This window comes from Barbatula barbatula, assembly GCF_947034865.1.
Source record: "Barbatula barbatula genome assembly, chromosome: 7".
Classification (NCBI taxonomy): domain Eukaryota; kingdom Metazoa; phylum Chordata; class Actinopteri; order Cypriniformes; family Nemacheilidae; genus Barbatula; species Barbatula barbatula.
In genome coordinates, this window is record NC_136770.1 from 19,628,215 (window position 1) to 19,646,475 (window position 18,261).

Consider the following 18,261-nt stretch of genomic DNA (forward strand, 5'->3'; position numbering starts at 1 on the left):
GCTTCACAGGATTGAGACGGAATCAGCCTTTTCCATGATCAAATGTTGTTCGGCCATTTGCTTTTCAGCTGTTTTTATTGAAATCATCTCTGAGAGGAAAAGATAAGATTTATTAATGCACTGTTAAAAATAAAATATTTTGTAGACATTTGCACTATCCTTGCTCAGGTAATGCAATGCTAAATTTAAAACACAGTTGAAACAGTTGAAAACAAATCAATTTCGGAAAATTCCTTCATATTTATTTACATTGTGCGCTACCTTTTTTTTCATTGTACTGTATTTCATGTAAGATCACATCATGAATGGATGGACTCTGAGAAAAATATGGAAACCCGACTGTAGCTTTATATTTACCTAAAAAATCTCTGTATATGACCCATCCATGGATTAAAACAACACAGCATTCCTCCTCTTATATTTGGGTCAATCTGGCCATCTTCTGAAAAGTATCCAGATGTATTTTTAACCTTGAGTCTTGAAAGCAGCCAGCAAGAAAATACATTTATATGATGGTAATATAAATATGTGAAAATAATAGTTTTCAGTTATTTTAATGTTTTTACCGATGACTTCTGGAATTATCTTTTTTTTAAAGAATTTCTGCCCAAACTGAAATCAGCGCTGCTATATACAAATGTTATAATTTCATCAAAATATATAAAAAACAAATAATAAAAAAAAAAAAACATTACATTCTACAATTAAAGGCGGGATAAACCCAACAGTTGGGTTGTCCGTATTTTTAAACCCAAATATTGAACGCATCTGGAAAACCTTTCAAAAATACCCATTGCATTTCGTTGAAATACAGACCTCTTCTATAAATGACCTTATCATTCCCCGAACCCACTTCCTGTCACTTGACCCTTCGTGGAATACCTCCCCTAGTTTTTTCTGCGTACTCACCAGGTCTCTTTATATGCTAACGGGAGCACAACATCCTGTCCTTCCTTTTCGGCAAATGACAGATTGTTTTTGCCCTACATGAGTGTAATATGTTTTCGCACGCTCGGGTCGATGACCTTCAAAGATCAATGAAGTTAGAAGACAACTTGACTGTTTTGTGTCTGGTCAGAGGGAGTCACATATGACTCATACCTGACTGTGTTCTGTGACCTCCCCACAACACCCAACCCCCCAGTCATCCCCCCATCCCCCAATCCACAACCCGCAATCACGTGAACCTTTCTCACTTTAATAGAAATTAAAAAACACGTTTTTCACAAAATTAAATGAATGACATGCTGTCATGTCAGGTCATACTGTACTTTTTTATTTTTTCTACATTGAACAAGACAATTTGATTTTTCTTACCTGGAACCTTTAGCTTTTATCTGATGAGTCTCCAGTCAGATTTTGATTTAGAACCTGTTTTTGTGGAAAACTGCAGTGAAGCACAAATCTTACACCTGCAGACATCCTTGTATTTCTTCTCAAGAAGTGCAATCCTACAAGAGGCCAATGCTTCAACATCTCAGGTGAGTTGAACAGCCAAAGTGGCTCATGATGCTTCAAAAGTGTGATCATCCAATAAAAGAGCTTAAGTTAAAGTTCAAACAGGTGCCGTTATGGGTTTTTTTCTATCTGAAAGTTGAAGGATGCGCTCCCACCTGCCCTTCCAGTTTCACATGCTCTCTGTGTCCGGTTCTGTGGAGGGCTGTGACTGTCACACATTGTATCTGTGTGATTTTTTTCTTCTTCTTTCAAACAGACACATAGTCCTCTGTGCTGAAGAGTGGCAGTCATCCCCTGGGTCCTACTGCACACCTCAATGATGTTGTAATGATCCATTGTAGCCTGGCCATTGATTTTTGTTTTGGTGTGGATGTGATGCGTGCTCACAAATTGGATGATACTTTGAAGTAGTGTTCATGTAAACTTTTACCTTTTCATACAAAAAAACACAGCGCATTCAAGATTTACATTTACGCTCTATACCAATTGAGTTACAGCAACACAAAAAGTACATGGATCAAAATGATTGAATATGACGTCTTGAGACACGGAAATTCCTTCGTCCATGTAGCAGTCTAGCAGACGTTTATTTAATTGTGATTTTTTTGTGAGGTATGTTGTAAAGATATTTGTGGGTTTGTGAGTGAGCATTCTGGTTTGGTCATGTGTCACATTTCAGGTTACAGAAAAACATTTTGTAATTATTATTCAGATTTGGTTTACGTCAATAGAATACTTTAAACGTGAATTTTGATATGAAATATTGATATCTTAATGCTTGTTTTTCAATCCACTAAAGTGAAATTTATTATGAGATATATTGATTTTGTGAAGTTACTCTCATTTCTCTCTTTATTACAATAACATATTGTACACAGCCTTTTAAATTAGTAAACACATTATCAATATCATTTTAGAATACTTTGAATATATCTTAATTGCTAATTATCTTAATTTCCTTAATATACTAATAATATACTTTATTATTAGTAATATAGTTTTACTTTTAATATACTAGCATTATAGGGGAAAACAAAGGACAAACTTAATCAGGCCCTTAAAATCATTTTTGAATAAGAAGCATTTCCTGTGATGTTTGCCTTAATTTCTTTAACATTACATCTAGAAAATAATTTTCTCAAGAATAATTTCCTGCCATGTGTTTATTACGCTGCAAATACTGTAATGATCACCATGAAAGCTAAATAATCCATTGGATGCAATGAGGTGAATGGAACATGCTGTAATTTTATTGGATTGAAGAAAATGAGATTTCCAGTATAAACGTGTTGGGAAGCTGTATCAAGTGGGCATGTGTGATGAGATGACTTAAGAATGCTGCTGTTCTTCAACATGCATAGAGAGATTGTGTTTGCGTGATCCACTTACTCTTGAAACAGTACATAACAAATGCACGTACACTGTCTAATAAAAGCTAGAAGCAAGATGTGATGAGACACATCTACATCTAAGGAAATAGTTTGTTGTGGATCAAAAAGGATTCAAAGGGTGTTGATATTTGAGAAGTGACATCTACTGGTAACAAAATATCCATTTCTAAAAATAGTAAGTGCAAATCTATCTTAAAATTAATGCTGATCTTTCAACACAATATGTATTATTTTCCAGGTAGGAGATATACGCACTCACATTAACATTTATAAAAGCAAACTTTGCCTTAGAACCACTTCAAAGCTGACAGCAACATGTGCGGTCAATTTTTTGAACCCTAACCAAGATAATATTTATTGCTCTCACAATGCAACAATTGTCATACAAAAGGGCTTTATTGAACGTTCAATGAAACAAAAGGGTTTATTGCATAATTTCCTTCATATGTCATATTTGTCACAATGTCTGAGCAGCTTGCAAGCACACACATTTGCATGAATTAGTGCAAATTAAACTTTAATGAGGAACATTTGACAGAAGTTTGAATTTTTAAAAGAGGACAGATTTTCGCAAAGCATTCTTTTTCCAAAACGAGAGCCAACAGAATAACATGCTAACTAACAGAAATTTAAACAGAAACATTTTTACAATGTTTAAATGTGTACACATTTGCTACCTGTTGCTAAACTGTTATAAAAATATATAGTACTGAACCATTCAATCCTCACTTCAAATGTTTGTGGAATAACACAAACACATTCGTATTTTTTTCTTTTAAATGATCAAGTACAAGGAAATTAATGTATGGTATAAATTTAATAGTAGCCTTTACTAACTTAAAGTCCTCTCGAACAAATTAACATAAATCATCCAAATGAACCGTTCTGTATGACCGCCCTGTATATAACCGAACATTAATTCTATAATCAATGGTGAAAGTGCAACCGCACAGCAGAGGTGGGATTCATAAGTGCAGATATAGGCTTTTAAGCTACTATTTATTTTAATATGGGAACTTCAGCTCCAGGAGGTATCGGATACGACACTGGCTTTCCTTATAGATGAGATACTCGCTATTGGAGAAAGAACTTCTTTCATACTGCGGCTGTTTTATGACATTGCCCTGAGGTACAGCCACCTTTTTACCATCAAGCTCAATGAAGACATCTTTGGAGGGATCTAAAAAACAAACAAGGTCAAACAGAAATTAATGGTAATCTAAACATGCCAGGTGAAAAATAAATACTGTATTTAGAAATTTAAATGAACCAATATGAATAAATGATGAATATTGTTGCGATAATTCATGTCTACAAATAAATCTTACTGTAACGCATTACTGATTTTATAATGGAAAGTTAGTGAGTATATTGCTTTTAAATATTAAAGAAGACCTGGTTCTTGCTGTCCGCGTGCAACTACACTGTCACAGCCAGCAGGAGGCTTCCTTAAGCTGGGGTCATCTGTCGTGATGGTGTGCTCTTTTCCTAGAGCAACTTCGTTTAGAAACATGATCCCAATTTTGTTGGATGGACGAACTGTAAAAACAGAACAGCGAGACAAAGTTAAAAGCTTCAAAGGGCCTGTCAATAGTGTTCACCACAATAACAAGCTTATGCAAACTGTGTTGCCGTATTGTATCCCTACTGGGTGTTTATAATGTGTTTTTCAATAGGAGGTCTATACGGATGCAAAGAAGGCCCGTTCCTCACCATATCCAGCCGATTTGCTGTTTTCAGAGGCAAAATAGATTCCCCTGCCCACTCGGCCACCAGAATGGGGCATGATGCGAAGGCCGCTCTTCAGAATGGCTGCAACAACAGCCACATTTGTTCCATGCCAAAGCAACTTCCGGTTCTCCAAAGCATCATTTTCCTTGAAGTGCTCAGCCTACACGTGCAAATGCATCCACACATAGACACACACACAAAGGATTTGATTAGGATGATAATAAGACAGAATTTGAAACATCCACAGAAGCAGAAAACTCACTGTTGGTCTGTAATGAAAATAAAAGGAAGCTTTTACTGTATACTTTTGTAATTTTGCTTTCAGCGTTCTAAAAAAAACCTTTAAATATTTTGCTTTAAAATGCTTAAAGGTTCAGTGTATGAAATTTTGCAGCATCTAGCATTGAGGTTGCAAATTGCAACCAAAGACTCACTCCACCCCTCCCTTTCAGAAGCACTATGGTGGCTGACAAAGAACAAAGATGTTGCGTTTTTGCTTCTTTGCCGAAGGAGATAGATATAGCTCATTCCAAGGTATTAAAAACATAAAGCTTCATAATGTAAGGTCTTTACACACCTCTGAAGACATAGTTATGTATATTATATTGCAGACTGGACGAGTTTATGTACCTCGGTATCTCTGTCAACTTCCCAGACATCAGTCAAAGTCAGTCCTTGTTGTTCAGTGGCTTTTAGGTATTTTTCAATAATCTTTAAACCAAGAGAAAAACGAATTTGGTAATAAAACTCACATGTGAAATTACTTTTAAGAAATACTTACATCTAGAAAAATAACAAATAGTAGTTTATGTAAGGACAGTTCACACTGAACGAAAAAATCTGTCATCATTTATTCACCCTCATGTTTTTGTATATGACTCTTTCATCTGTAAAACACAAAAGAAGATATTTTGAGAAATGTCTCAGTGGTTTTGGGTCCAAACAATGGAAGTCAATGAGGGTCAACATTGTTTAGCTACCAATGTTTTATAAAATATCTTCTTTTGTGTTGTGCAGAAGTAAGAAAGTCATATAGGTCTGGATGACATCACGTTAATACATGATGAAAATAATTTCATTTTTGTGTCATCCTTTAAGCCTTTAGTTTAGGATGTTCACACCCCATTGTATTTTTTCGTTGGGAAACAAAATATAATTAGTTTAAGGGAAACCTTATATTCTTTGGACTTCTTATCCACTAAGGTAAGTTTGCATTTGAGAGACTGGAAATTTTGGTCTATTGGATGAGAAACTGTGTCCACCATCTCCTCCTTGGCTTTCTCAGATTCAGCTTTGAGACTCTGGGCGATCTCAATATCTGCGAGGACCTGCACAAAAGTAGTTTGGATTTCGGTCATTCTTATCCAAAGTGCACAAGACTGTGACACTTGGGCCACAGTCCCCCAAATTTCATAAAACTGATGTGTGGTCAGTCTAGCTTCTGTGTATCTCACCAGAAGCATCTCCTTCTTTTTCTGAAGTATAGGGTAATCATAGATCACAGGTGGTCTGTTGCGTCCAAAGTTATGTGGAATTATGGTGAAAAATTTGGAGGTGAGATCTTCTAACTTGTTCTGTTGCCCATTCTTGATCGCTGCTTCAATCTCCTCCAAAGCCTCAAAGCCTTTGGCTATCTGCTGCTTGCTCAGTTTCCCCAGTGGCATCTTCTTAATATCTGAGAGAAAAATACATGAGATGGAGCTCCAAAATATACTTGCACAAGTGTAAGACGGTCTGTTTGTCTCTGTTAGTTTAATTGACAGTTCATTTTAAAACTCCCCTCTGGCTTTTAGAATTGCATGTGACAATGGAAATTTACCCATAAGCACTTTACAGTCTATTTCAGAGTTTTGTGATACAACTTAGTTTTCACAACAATCAAAAATAAGGCATAAAAACACACAAACATGGTTCTTAGGCTTGCTGGCTCTTCAAAGGAACGTAACAACTAGCTTTTTCTAAAACTATGATAGATGTAGCGGAGAGAATTTCAAGCAAACCCAGGTCCATGTTGGTCATGGCTTCTTTGAACATGTCATTGTTGAAGATGAATTTAATAAGCCTTTGTGTGTTCTCATCCAGCGTGCAAGGCCGTACGTGTTGTTCGGATTTCTTCACATATCCGCTGTCTACTGTATCCACCTGCAAGGAGATATTAAAAAATACATTAGTAATATTTCACTACTAAGTTTACTAAGTCAAGTTCACTCCTTGGTTTCTGTCAAAGTTGAAAGTTGATAAAATGCTGGCAAAATTGATGTAAATTACCTTCACTTCTGCATCCTGGTCTCCATCGACCTCTATCAATGTGTACTTTCCTGAGTGAGAGACAAAGTTTTCTCGATCACTCCAGTTATTCTTGGTCTTGTCTTTGAATTTCTTTTCAAAGTTTTTGATGGCGGCATCAGCGTTTGTTGGACCTGCTAAATTGTTCTGTCCTGATTCTCCCTAGAAACAATAAGAAAAGAAACCTGTGGATTATTAAATTTACAGTAAATGTACGCTGTTTCCTAATGTTTCCCTGTGAAAGGTAAATTTCCAATCAACATGTACTGCTTAAGCAAAGAAAGAAACTAACCACTCTTCCCCATCTTGTCCAGCAATAGTGCTTCCCTCCCACCTCCAAGACTTGGATTACATAGAATTTGTTGTTGTTATGTCCAATGTTGGTTTGGTTTAGCATACAGTCATAATCTTCGTGAACCTGTTGGGTAAAATAAATATTTTTAGATTAAGGGCACAAAATAATCTGAGTTTTCATATATAAATTGGCAATGAAAATATAACAATGCAGCAATGACATGTTTGATTGTTTGCTCTTACCACACTGCCTGATAAATCACAGAAGCTGTCTGGGTTCCTCGTGCTCTTAACCTGCGGTCCTGCTGCCTTCAGTGCCTCTTTGGTGGAGGTGAACTTGTCTTTTGGTTTAGCTTCAGGCTCCTCTTTAATCTTCTTTCCGCCTGCTTTTGCACTTGTTCCTGCCCTTCTCTTTGGTGCCATTCTGATTTCTTTCCATTTTAAAACATTGATGTAAAACTAACACATATTTGTATGAGGTATATTTGAAAATTCGGTGAAGATCTTTTAAGAAGTTTCAGAAGGTATTAAACACAAACAAACGTGGGGGGTGAATTGTTTGTGAACTATCTTTTTAGTAAAGAATGGTTTAAAATTTCCTAAAGCAAACATTACTATATTTGCATTACTGTATGTTCCTGAAACTTCTATGAAACACTAAGGAATTGCCTTATTTATCCTTTCTCCAATCATGATTTTTGATTGTATTGGTAATGCTGGTGACCATATATACACATTCTATAGACTAATACTAGTCTTTTGTAATATCATCAAAAAAGGTATATAAAGAAAGGCCCGTTATTTAAGGACATCCATGAAGTAATATACAATAGAAATCTATTATAAATCAATTATTTAGGTCATTTCAATTACAGAAATGAATAAAACATTATCACAAATGCTAAACAAAATATGCTTTAAATTGTAATAGTAAAAGTAATAGTACAGTAGTACCATGTAATATATTTGCTCAAATCTGCATGACATGACTATACTATATAAGAAAATAACTATTTAAATCTATTTCAGACAGGTTATAAGGTTACAGGCTACTAAAAATGTTTGCACGTGCGTTATGATTTTGCAGTAGTGCCAAACCACGACATCAGGTTTTGTGCAAGTGACGTCGATCTTCCTGGCAGCCTATCAGTGCTTTCCAACATTGAAATGATGTATAGAGAATGACGTGGGCTTGTCTTGTAAACATAAAAAGCCTTTATTAAAGTATGATATTTGATATTGATATTTTATAAATCTCTAGCTTCGAAAGTGTCGCAGTGATTCGCAGGGGTACATTAACTATGGCGTTAGCTTGTGGAAATTTATGTTTTTGACGTAAATGTCACATGCAGCTTTGTTTAGTCTACAGAGCATTTTTATAGCTTAAAATGATTAAGATGTTTTATTTTCAAACAGACGAAACTATACTTACCAGATTGACGTGGTGCTTTGGAAGTTTGCAGATTCACTTCAAGACCGAGTATGCAGCCTGACTTCCGGGTTAACTGAAGGATCGACGTCATATTAGACACACCCCCGACCTCAGCTTCGATGTGGTGTAACCATAGTTTCTTATTTACAACATCATTTTTACTTCTGTACATTCAAACTAATTGTATATGCGATTAAGTTAAATAAGTAAACAGACAAAGTGGAACTCTTTGTTGTAAATATGTGTTTAACAGTAAAAGACTTTTAACAGAAAATATACATTGTACATTCAAATAGAGTACATCCTAAAACAAACCCTGAACCTAATTTTAATGTTTTTTACTTTATATACTAATTTTTGCAATTATACTGTCTCAAGGACACATTAAAGTGATATTTCACCCAAAAATTTAAATTCTAGCCTCATTTACTCACCCTCATGTCATTTCATATAACTGTATAAATTACTCACAGAGACAGAACAAAACAAAAATATATTAAAAAAATTCTACTATGGTAGCGAATGATGTCCCAGAACTGAAAATTGCTCACATTCTTCCAAATATCTTTGTGTTTAACAGAGAAACAAATGTATATACAGGTTTGAAAATGATGACATCATTTTAATTTATCTGTGAACTATAGGTGTATGACTGGTAAACTGGTAACTCGTAATTCACTGATTTAACCAATAAGGATAACTTAACTGGTAAAACTTAAACCTGTAAGTTAGGAAAAGGCTGGCTTTGATACAAATGGCTCTTTTGGATTGGTCAGATCTGAGTGAAGTTCAAGCATAAACTGAAAAATCTTCCAGTTTCAACCCTTTGTCACTTCAGCAACAGTTTTTTCCATTATAAATGATGAAACATCGAGGCAGAAAATGACTGCAGATATAACCGTCACAAAAAATAAATGTGTATCCAAGTTGACAGGACAATTTCCCCTTTGTCATTTTGACACCTATGATTAAGTGTGCAGCTCAGTGTACATTAGGTGCACTGCAACTTTGGTTATGAACGGTCTGCGTGTGTGAATGATGCAGGGGACAGATGATAGAAATATGATATCATGATCAAATACTACTATACACATACATATAGATATTGCACATTTAATTCATAGTGCAATAATTGCTTTTATTGACATTGTATGAGTTATAGTAGCCTATATGTGAGTTATGGGTAATTATATTACATTTTAATGAAATGACAAGTAAGAATGTAAGAATAATTTACGGCACGTTTATTTGTCAACTGTACTGTTAGATGGTACAACATTATTTCATTAAAAACCGTAATGAGTATTTATATCCTCTAGAGGGAGACAATGTACTAAGATTTTTTTGTCGGGTGAAATTGTTGATTTGGAAATTTGTTTGCATTGTATTTGCTTGCAAGAAAATAGATAAATATCTAAAAAAGTTGATGTTTTTGTAGTGTTTGATGTTGTGCATAAAACTCTGTCCAAGCACTGCGCGAACCCAAACTTTAACAGCTGAGAAACAGAAAATGTAAATAATTAATCTTAACCAAGTATTTGTAGAAAATCAAAAGAATATAACCTGCCATAAAAGAATCAAAGGGACACCAAAAGTGAAATTAACCAGGACTCCTTATATTGATATAAAACACATTTTACATACATTTATTTACATAAATTACAGTATAGAGCACAAACCAGAATCACCATAAATGTACATTAAAAACAACCTGTACATAATACTTTAAACAGATTTACTACATTTTAACTCCATATCTTAAACAATACTTCATTATTTTGTTTCCATAAAAAGAACTGGTATACAGAATTTAAGCTGGCATCCCACTGATATTATCTAACTAGTCAGAGAGAAAGAGAGAGAAATAAAATGGGATATTGTACTCACAGCACGTTGAGAACAACATAACAGGCAATCTTTATTCTGAATAGCCTACTCAACATTAGCAAACTAGTGATTTATCTGTATACCACATTTGCCAAACAAATAGGTTTCTTAGAGTGAAGATGTAGTCGAGTCCACTACCTCTCTGCCATTACATACTGTAGGCACAATGTTGGAGGCTGAGGCTGTAAAGACAATTATAATATAAAAGTTAGTTATGCATCACTGTATCTTACAAAAACTATGTCACGTTTTACCCCAAAATCGTAAAAAATAAAAAAACAGATCTTTTGATTTTGTGGACTATTCTCTGTTACAACTTTTCCTCATAATCACACAACAGCACAACCCTGATATACAGTAGGTTTCAGTACACTTTGATCAATATCTTTCGTTTCTGATTCCAACATAGCCAGTCGATAATTGCGATGTTTTTACCCTTTTACAATCAGTCAACACGCTTGATCCATAGATTGTGTTTGACTGCATCTATGATGCTGATAGAGAAAGAGATGGCAAACATAAATAAGACTGTACCTTGGGAGAAGCTAGAGCCAGGACCAGTGGTCACACTGAATCGGGTGGTGGCCACTCTGTGTGTGCTGACATTCTTCTGGGGCTGGAAGAGAATGATGTGGATCTTGGGAGCGAAGAGGCATCCCAGCACTACTGAGCCACTCAGACTCACAGAGATGCACATGGTAGTGGTCTGTACCTGCGAGACATGAATCCCACACAAATTAGTTTGACATAAAACTGAGCCGAAGTGTTGGAATTTACATGTGGTCTCATTTGTTTTTTATTAATTTTGATTCTAATGTGGTGCCAAAGCAGTATGTGGTTAAAAATAGATCTGTGAAAAATGTTCAGTGTGTATGAGCGATCCTCCGCATACTAATACAGGCTTTAGAAATGAGCACCAACAAATAACAATTAGGATTTATCAACACTAACATCAATTCCGATTTTTGTTTTTTACTTTTTGAGATGTTTTTGTTGTGTATGAATTAACATTTAATTTATCAGACAGGTATACAAGATATGCATTTTATACAGGTACATGCATTTCAGGGCAACCAAAGCCAAAGTTTTGGCATTTGCCTGTGAGCAATTTCCCTAATGCTAGATTTTTTTTTTGTTAATAAACAAAGATATTCAACAGCTTTTTGGGTCATGTGTTAGAGAATCTACAATGGAACCTTGTTAAATGGTATTCAACGGCTTTTTGGATCACGTGTTAGAGAGTCTACAATGGAACCTTGTTAAATTACTGTAGTATGAAAACATGAAATACCTGAGGAAAATATATTTTTAAAGCAGAAAAAGTTTATAGCTATAAAGATTCAGAAGTGCTTTTTTTGGGAGAGCAGCAATGCGTCAGAATAAACCAAAGTGCTTTAAATAATGCATCATTCACAAAGAAAACTATGCCTGGAAAGGTCTTGTCTCTTTTCCCAGCATGCATTGCTACTGTCTACATAAACATGCACTATTCATATAGAATGCTGTGCTGAATAAGGGTTTTGTTGCCAGATCTGCATTCAGTGTTTCCTCCCAAATTGGCATTCTTTATGTAAAAAGTCTAAAACACCTGACATGGTCAACACAGACAACATAAGTTAAACAAACAAACAAGCAAGCATATAAACATGCAACTGTACAGACACATCTGTTTCTAAAGGAAAGCAAAGAACAGCATCCTGACTTGTAAAATACGAGATTCATATCTTGGTCTTAAGTGACTGATGCCGCTTGCATGTAATGTGGTAAACAAGTCTTGTTTCTGAGGAGAGGCGTATCAAATATTTATTAAATAAATCTTACAAGCCGCATGTTCTTTTATCTCAAGAATATCAATGTTCCAGACGGTAGGTGAGAAACAAAAACCAAAATTATTTTTTGTGGGATGAACAGCGTTTCCATCTCAAAGGGACACCTTGCTTTCGGAGCGCGGGCCGCAGCTGTGAAACACCTTTCCGGGTTCCTACACTCCACACACATGCACACAAAACGAGAGAAGAAAGTGACATCCCGTCCAATCAGGACTGAGGGAGATTGCCCTCTCTCGCTTCACATCTTTTCTTTCTTCTGCTGTTAATGGATGATGCTGAACTGACCCTAGCAGAAGCTCCCTCCAGCCATAACACCTCCAGAACATGTAGCTCACTGTTGCTCACTTGAGCAGTCAAATACAATACATGTGCTGTCACCAGTGGTGCATCATATCAGTGACTGCATGTTCACGTGTGATCATATTGAAAGATGGTGTGTTGATGTCTGACAGGAGTCACAGGATGGATGCAATATAATATACATATGTCTTCAGAGGTGTATAAAGACATTAAATAATGAAGCGTTATGTTTTTATTACCTTAGAATGAGCTATTTCTATCTACATACACCACGGGTCCCCTTGCATGGAATTCACCATGTTGTTTTCACAGTATTCCTTTTCAACAGAGAGCATTTTGTAAATAGCTTTCTCCTTTGGCAAAGTAGCAAAAAAAAAACATGATGACATCTTCCTCCTGTGTCAGCCTCCATAGTGCTTCAAAGGGGAGGGGCGGAGTGAGCCATTGGTTGCAATTCGCAACCTCCCTCCTAGATGCCACTAAATGCCATACACTGGACCTTTAAGTTGTCCAAATGGTCTTCTATTTTTGGTCATTTTTCTCTGTTAAACTAATTAAGATGTACCTCAAAATACAATGGCTTCTACAGATGCTATGCTTTAATACATTAATATTTAACGATGTTCATATTCTAAAATAAAACTATTATATTTTGTTTATTTTTAGCTATGTATTGTGAATTATTTATGCATCAAAGTATTACAAATATTTTAAAGCTCAGATTTTAACATAAAAGTTTTTATTTAATAGTATTTCTCTTGGCACTTGAATGAAGGATACTCACATCAATTGAATGAAATGTTTTCATAGGCTAGTCATTTGCCAGGATGAAATATCCCACTTCCTTTGTTCTACATTGAACGGCTTTTGAGCCACATGAAATGTGAGGCTCTCCTTTCATCAGCGCAAAAGACATGTGATCAAAGACATTTCTGTATCCGCCATCTGAATCGGCAGGTACCGAAAAAATGGAAAATCAATCAGGAAACTCTTGTGCTCTCAGGGAAATTGTATATATGCTAAAATGTCAGTGTTGGAAAGTGATTAAGGGCTATAAGAGAGGCTCATTATCTAAATGATCAAAAATATTCCACGCAGTCATTGTCTGTGCGGTGTGATTTGAAACAGCCCCTCTAGTTATTCCCACAGGAGAGCTGTATTATCCCCAGGCACAAGGTTTATTTCTCTAAGAAATGATGCTGTTATACAGAACACCTAGGCAAAGCCTAACTGTCTTCAAGGCATTTCAGACCAGAGAATCCAACTGGTGGTTTTTTTTAAGAGAAGCACAAAGTTGTCTAGTATGGTGGCGTATTGATGCCACGTACGTTTTATTTTTTGTTGTTAAAACGAGATAATATGTTGTTTTAACGACATATGATCTCGTTATTATGATGCAATTGAGTGGAAAAAAATGTATGTACATGGCAGCAATACGCCACCGTAGGTGACTATTTTTTCACCGTGGCTAATTCGTATGAAGATCGTTTTTGTATAATTTAGAACAATGTGCTTGTGCATCAATTTACATATAGTACACATTCATATATATTGTAAAAAGTCACCTTGTAAAATAGTTACAAATAAGTATTTTGGTTTTTCTCTCTCTAAAATCATCCTTTTGACATTACTGTTTTAAGAGGTGGCTAATTCATATAAAATTTGTACGATTGTTATTTAAAAAAACAACAGCGAAAAGGAAAAACCGAAGCCCCTCCCATGACCGCTTCCATAAACGCCACTGGTGGGAAAGCAAATCGGAATAAAACTAATTCATACAAATTACGAACTTCTGTGAGAAAGTATTGGATAAAAAATATTTTTTCCAAATTGCAGATTGTTAATGTAACCCAAATGTTTTTATAATCTTGATATTATAATTAAATAACCTTCTTCGCCTCTCAAAGATGTCTCAAATCCCTTTATTTTCTAACCTACTCAGTTCCATTCTGGTTAAATGCTTTTACCAAATAGCTAAAATACAAAAATACAAACTTACATTTCCACTTTCATAAAACAGCTACGGAAGTAATTTTACGAAGTAAAATGGGTTCAATCTTACTGCTTCTCACTGGTTTTATCATAAAGTGTGTTTTGAGATTATGAGACTATTGTTATTGGCATGATGCTGTATTTGAATTGCAATAGACATGCCTCATATTGACGACTAAATAAGCATACATTTTATTCTCTCAGAAATGTTTCGTTTTCCTTCAAAAGCCAAAGATTAAACCACTGGAGTCATCTGGATATCTTCAATGATGGATGGATGCGCTTTTGGAATAATTTGTAAATTATTAAAAAAATATCCAACAAAAGTATCCAATTACTTGAGGTATTGACATACTGTACATGTACTGCTTCCATGGTTGTATTGTACTGTTTGTATTTACTTACCCTGTAGTCACTGGCGGTAACATAGAAGATGGGCTGGAAAGCCAGCCAGATTATGCACGTGGTGTACATGGTGAAGCCAATAAACTTGGCCTCATTGAAGTTCTCTGGGCACTTTCTAGTCTTAAAGGCGTAAAAGGTACAAAGGATGATGAGGATGCAGTTGTATGTTAAAGACAACAGCATGCTCGAATCCTTGCTGTTGCACTTCAGCGTCACCACGTCTCTTTTCTCGGGATTGACCTCCTTTCTCACCCCCGGAGCCTCAACCAGAAGCCAGACCACCACTACCAGCAGCTGACAGGAGATCAGAGCAGCACAGATGGCCACCTGAGGGGCAGGGCTGATGAATCTCGGCCTCTGTGCTCCGTCTTTAACGCCATTGAATATTCGAGCGATGCGATTGGTCTTGGTCAACAATGCGGAGTAGCAAACAGCGAAGGACGTGCCCAAGCCGAGCCGTCGTAACGTGCACACCACGGCTGAGGGTTTGCTGATGTAGATGAAGGTTATGGAATAACAAAGCAGGACACCAAGCAGAAGAATGTAGGACAGTTCACGTCCGCTGGCCTTCACCACCGGAGTCTCGTTGTGCTTTAGGAAGAGGCCGATCACGAAGAGCGTACAGAGGATTCCGAGGGATGAGATGGTGACTGGCCCAATAGCCCAGGCGTCCTCCCAGTGAATGTACTCCTCTGGTAGGTCGTAACAGCCCGTTAGATTATCTAAAGGCCACTCTCCGAAACCGCAGTCCGCACAGGTGAATTCGTCCTGGAGGTATTGAAACGGCTGGCAAGGAATGCATATCCAGCAGCAGACGTCTCCGGGCTGCATGCTCTTTATTTCATTTTTCCTGCAAGGGTCACTGCATTGGGAGGTGGGCGCCCCTTGGCTTTCCCACGGGATGGAGCTCGTGTTCAGACTCAGACTCTGAGCCCAGTACCCCACTTTGCGATACACATACTCTCCATTCTCTTTGTGATAATGGAAGATGTTGTAGCGACCCAGGCTGTCTCCATATGTGTCAAAGTGAATGGCATTCTCTGTATCAGCAGGCCGAAACGGAGCTGCAGACACAAATCATAAACATTTATTAACAGTCTTGGCAACACATTATTTAGATGTTTCTCAGCAGCAAAATCTTTTTCTTTATAAGCAGAGAACATGTACAACCCAGAGGGACCTTTTTATGTAAGCCTAGCACACTTTCCTCAGCATCATGTCCTGCATATTTCTCCTCAGGTTTGCAGACGCAGTGGACTCAGGTGCAAACGGTACATTTACATAATTGAGGTCAGGAGGTTGATACATTGTCTGGCTTCTATGATGTAATTTGGCATTCTTGGAAGAACATCAACAAAAAAACAGCTAGATGCCAAAAAGATGTTGATTCAGTATTGTTGAGGACTGTGACAGACTTCTGTTAGTTTCTTAATACAAGACAGTTTGGCACAGATGTTTAATATATATCGCAGGTTTTGATTACAAACCTGCTTGTAGATTTGACATCATTTATTGCAAACATTAGCATGGGATGAATAAGGCTAATGAATCATAATGAAACTTGATCAAAAATCATTTAAAAACAAACAGGTTATATGTTCGATTTATGTATCTATTTTACATGAATAGTTTTTCCCATGGAAATCCATTTATCTTTCAAATTGACTTTGTGACTAAACGAAGAATAGATTTAATTCAATTAAGGCATATTGGTGAATGCAAAACCAGTGTTTGTAAGTGCACACCGTAAGTTAACCTTATTGATCTTTGGGTAATAGTATTATATAATTATGCAGGATTATGTAAAACGTAAAATCCATTGAGCACAAAGTTTGAGATTATAAAAAATATGCATATACTGGCGGGGTCATCTGTTAAAAAATAGACTACTAACTAGACAAAGTCAAAAAAGAGCATGTGTGTTTGTTTGAGACATATGAAAACTATGACTAAATTGTTCACATTTTTTAATTTAACCTAAATACATGTATAAATATTACCGTTGTATTGCTTAAAAATGAATATCAACTTGTTTTCTTTGCAGTATTTGAGGTCTGAAAAAATACAGAGCATCTTTTTTGTTGTCTCTCCATTCTTTTGTTTCAGAATATATTTGTATTTAACATTTGGTGGAAATATTTTTAGTGAAACAAAACATATTTTTTTACCTAAAAACACACACCTATAAATATATTTTAAAATAAACCTTTAAAAAGTCTTGGTATGATATCTTAATTTTTTCTACGGCTGTATATAATTCATTGAAATTAAATAATGGAATATGTAGCTACAAAAATGTAAACTCACCATCAAACTTTGTCTTCAAGATAAAGTCCTTGTAAAGCTTCTTTCCATTGACTGGTTTCATGGCACTGCAGATTTTTGTGTTATTCAAACACACCGCCTGTCTCATGTTATGCAAGGCGTGGGCCATGGCGTACACAGCGTTCACCACAAACATGATCTTAGACTCCTGCTCGAATTTGCCATCTCGGAGCGAATGCTTCCCGCAGCCGATGTCGTGCAGACTGCACTGAAAGTGATTCTCCCAGAATTCTCTGAACCAGGGGTTCCGCGTGTTGTTGTACGGATTGAGGTTTGTAAAGTACAAGGTAAAGTCTGGGATGGTGTAGGACGCCAACTCAATAGTAAAAGCTCCATCTGCCACGCTCTCGCTTCCTCTCACCACGCTCTCCTGCGCTCCCCATCCATCGCTGGCAACCCAGATAAAAGAGACGTTCATGAGCTTCGCAGTGACCAGGAGCTCCCTGGCATCTTCGCTTCTGGTGAAGAGGACAACTACTTTAGCGTTGGACTTCTGCAGCAGAGATCTGATGACTCCTTCGTAACTGTAGCGGTCCATGGAGCGGCTGACCTTGGCAGAGGTGGCGATACAGATTTGCAGAGCTCGAGCCTCCTGCTGAAAGGCGTCGATGCCCGTCTCGCCGTAATCGCCCTCTGAGGCCACGGTGGAGACGTATGTCCAGTTGAAATAGCGCAGGATTTCAGCCATGGCTTTGGCCTGGTAGAAGTCGGGCGGCACGGTTCGGGCAAAATAATCGTAACGGGATTTGTCGCTCAGTTTTGCGCTGGTGGAGGCGTAGCTGATCTGAGGGATTTGGAAAAGACGCAGGAGGTTGGCCACCTGAGAAAGAACAAATTAAATACTGTAAGAATTGTATTCCTAAACTGGAATACAGAGAGATTCTCATAAAAATCACAGTTTTATCACAGATTACTGTACTGTTAAAATGCG

At 36.7% G+C, this 18,261-nt stretch overlaps 2 protein-coding genes across 4 annotated transcripts in view; both read right to left on the reverse strand.

Annotated features, from left to right (window-relative positions):
* Window positions 1–3,182: 3,182 nt before the first annotated feature.
* parp3 (poly (ADP-ribose) polymerase family, member 3) lies at window positions 3,183–8,698 on the reverse strand. Of its 3 annotated transcripts, none has more exons than XM_079460264.1 (11): window positions 8,593–8,698; window positions 7,404–7,591; window positions 7,159–7,284; window positions 6,849–7,028; window positions 6,581–6,722; window positions 6,035–6,255; window positions 5,753–5,908; window positions 5,211–5,291; window positions 4,563–4,740; window positions 4,245–4,388; window positions 3,183–4,029 (listed from the first exon to the last, which is right to left on the reverse strand). In XM_079460264.1, exons 1-11 carry the CDS (start codon window positions 8,681–8,683, stop codon window positions 3,854–3,856), a joined length of 1,683 nt encoding a protein of 560 aa, XP_079316390.1. In that variant the 5' UTR covers window positions 8,684–8,698; the 3' UTR covers window positions 3,183–3,853. The 3 variants fall into 3 exon arrangements, with proteins under 3 accessions (XP_079316390.1, XP_079316392.1, XP_079316391.1); XM_079460266.1 differs by having other exon boundaries at window positions 3,228–4,029; window positions 7,404–7,619; window positions 8,593–8,675; XM_079460265.1 differs by having other exon boundaries at window positions 3,228–4,029; window positions 7,404–8,356; window positions 8,593–8,672.
* Window positions 8,699–10,188: 1,490 nt separating this feature from the next.
* grm2a (glutamate receptor, metabotropic 2a) overlaps window positions 10,189–18,261 on the reverse strand; it is a 34,803-nt gene continuing 26,730 nt past the window's right edge. Inside the window, exons 3-6 of the mRNA XM_079461178.1 lie at window positions 17,313–18,150; window positions 15,006–16,069; window positions 11,014–11,191; window positions 10,189–10,661 (exon numbers count right to left, since the gene is read on the reverse strand). Coding sequence (XP_079317304.1) covers window positions 10,588–10,661; window positions 11,014–11,191; window positions 15,006–16,069; window positions 17,313–18,150 — 2,154 coding nt within the window. The 3' untranslated portion in view covers window positions 10,189–10,587. The remainder of the gene's footprint in view (window positions 10,662–11,013; window positions 11,192–15,005; window positions 16,070–17,312; window positions 18,151–18,261) is intronic.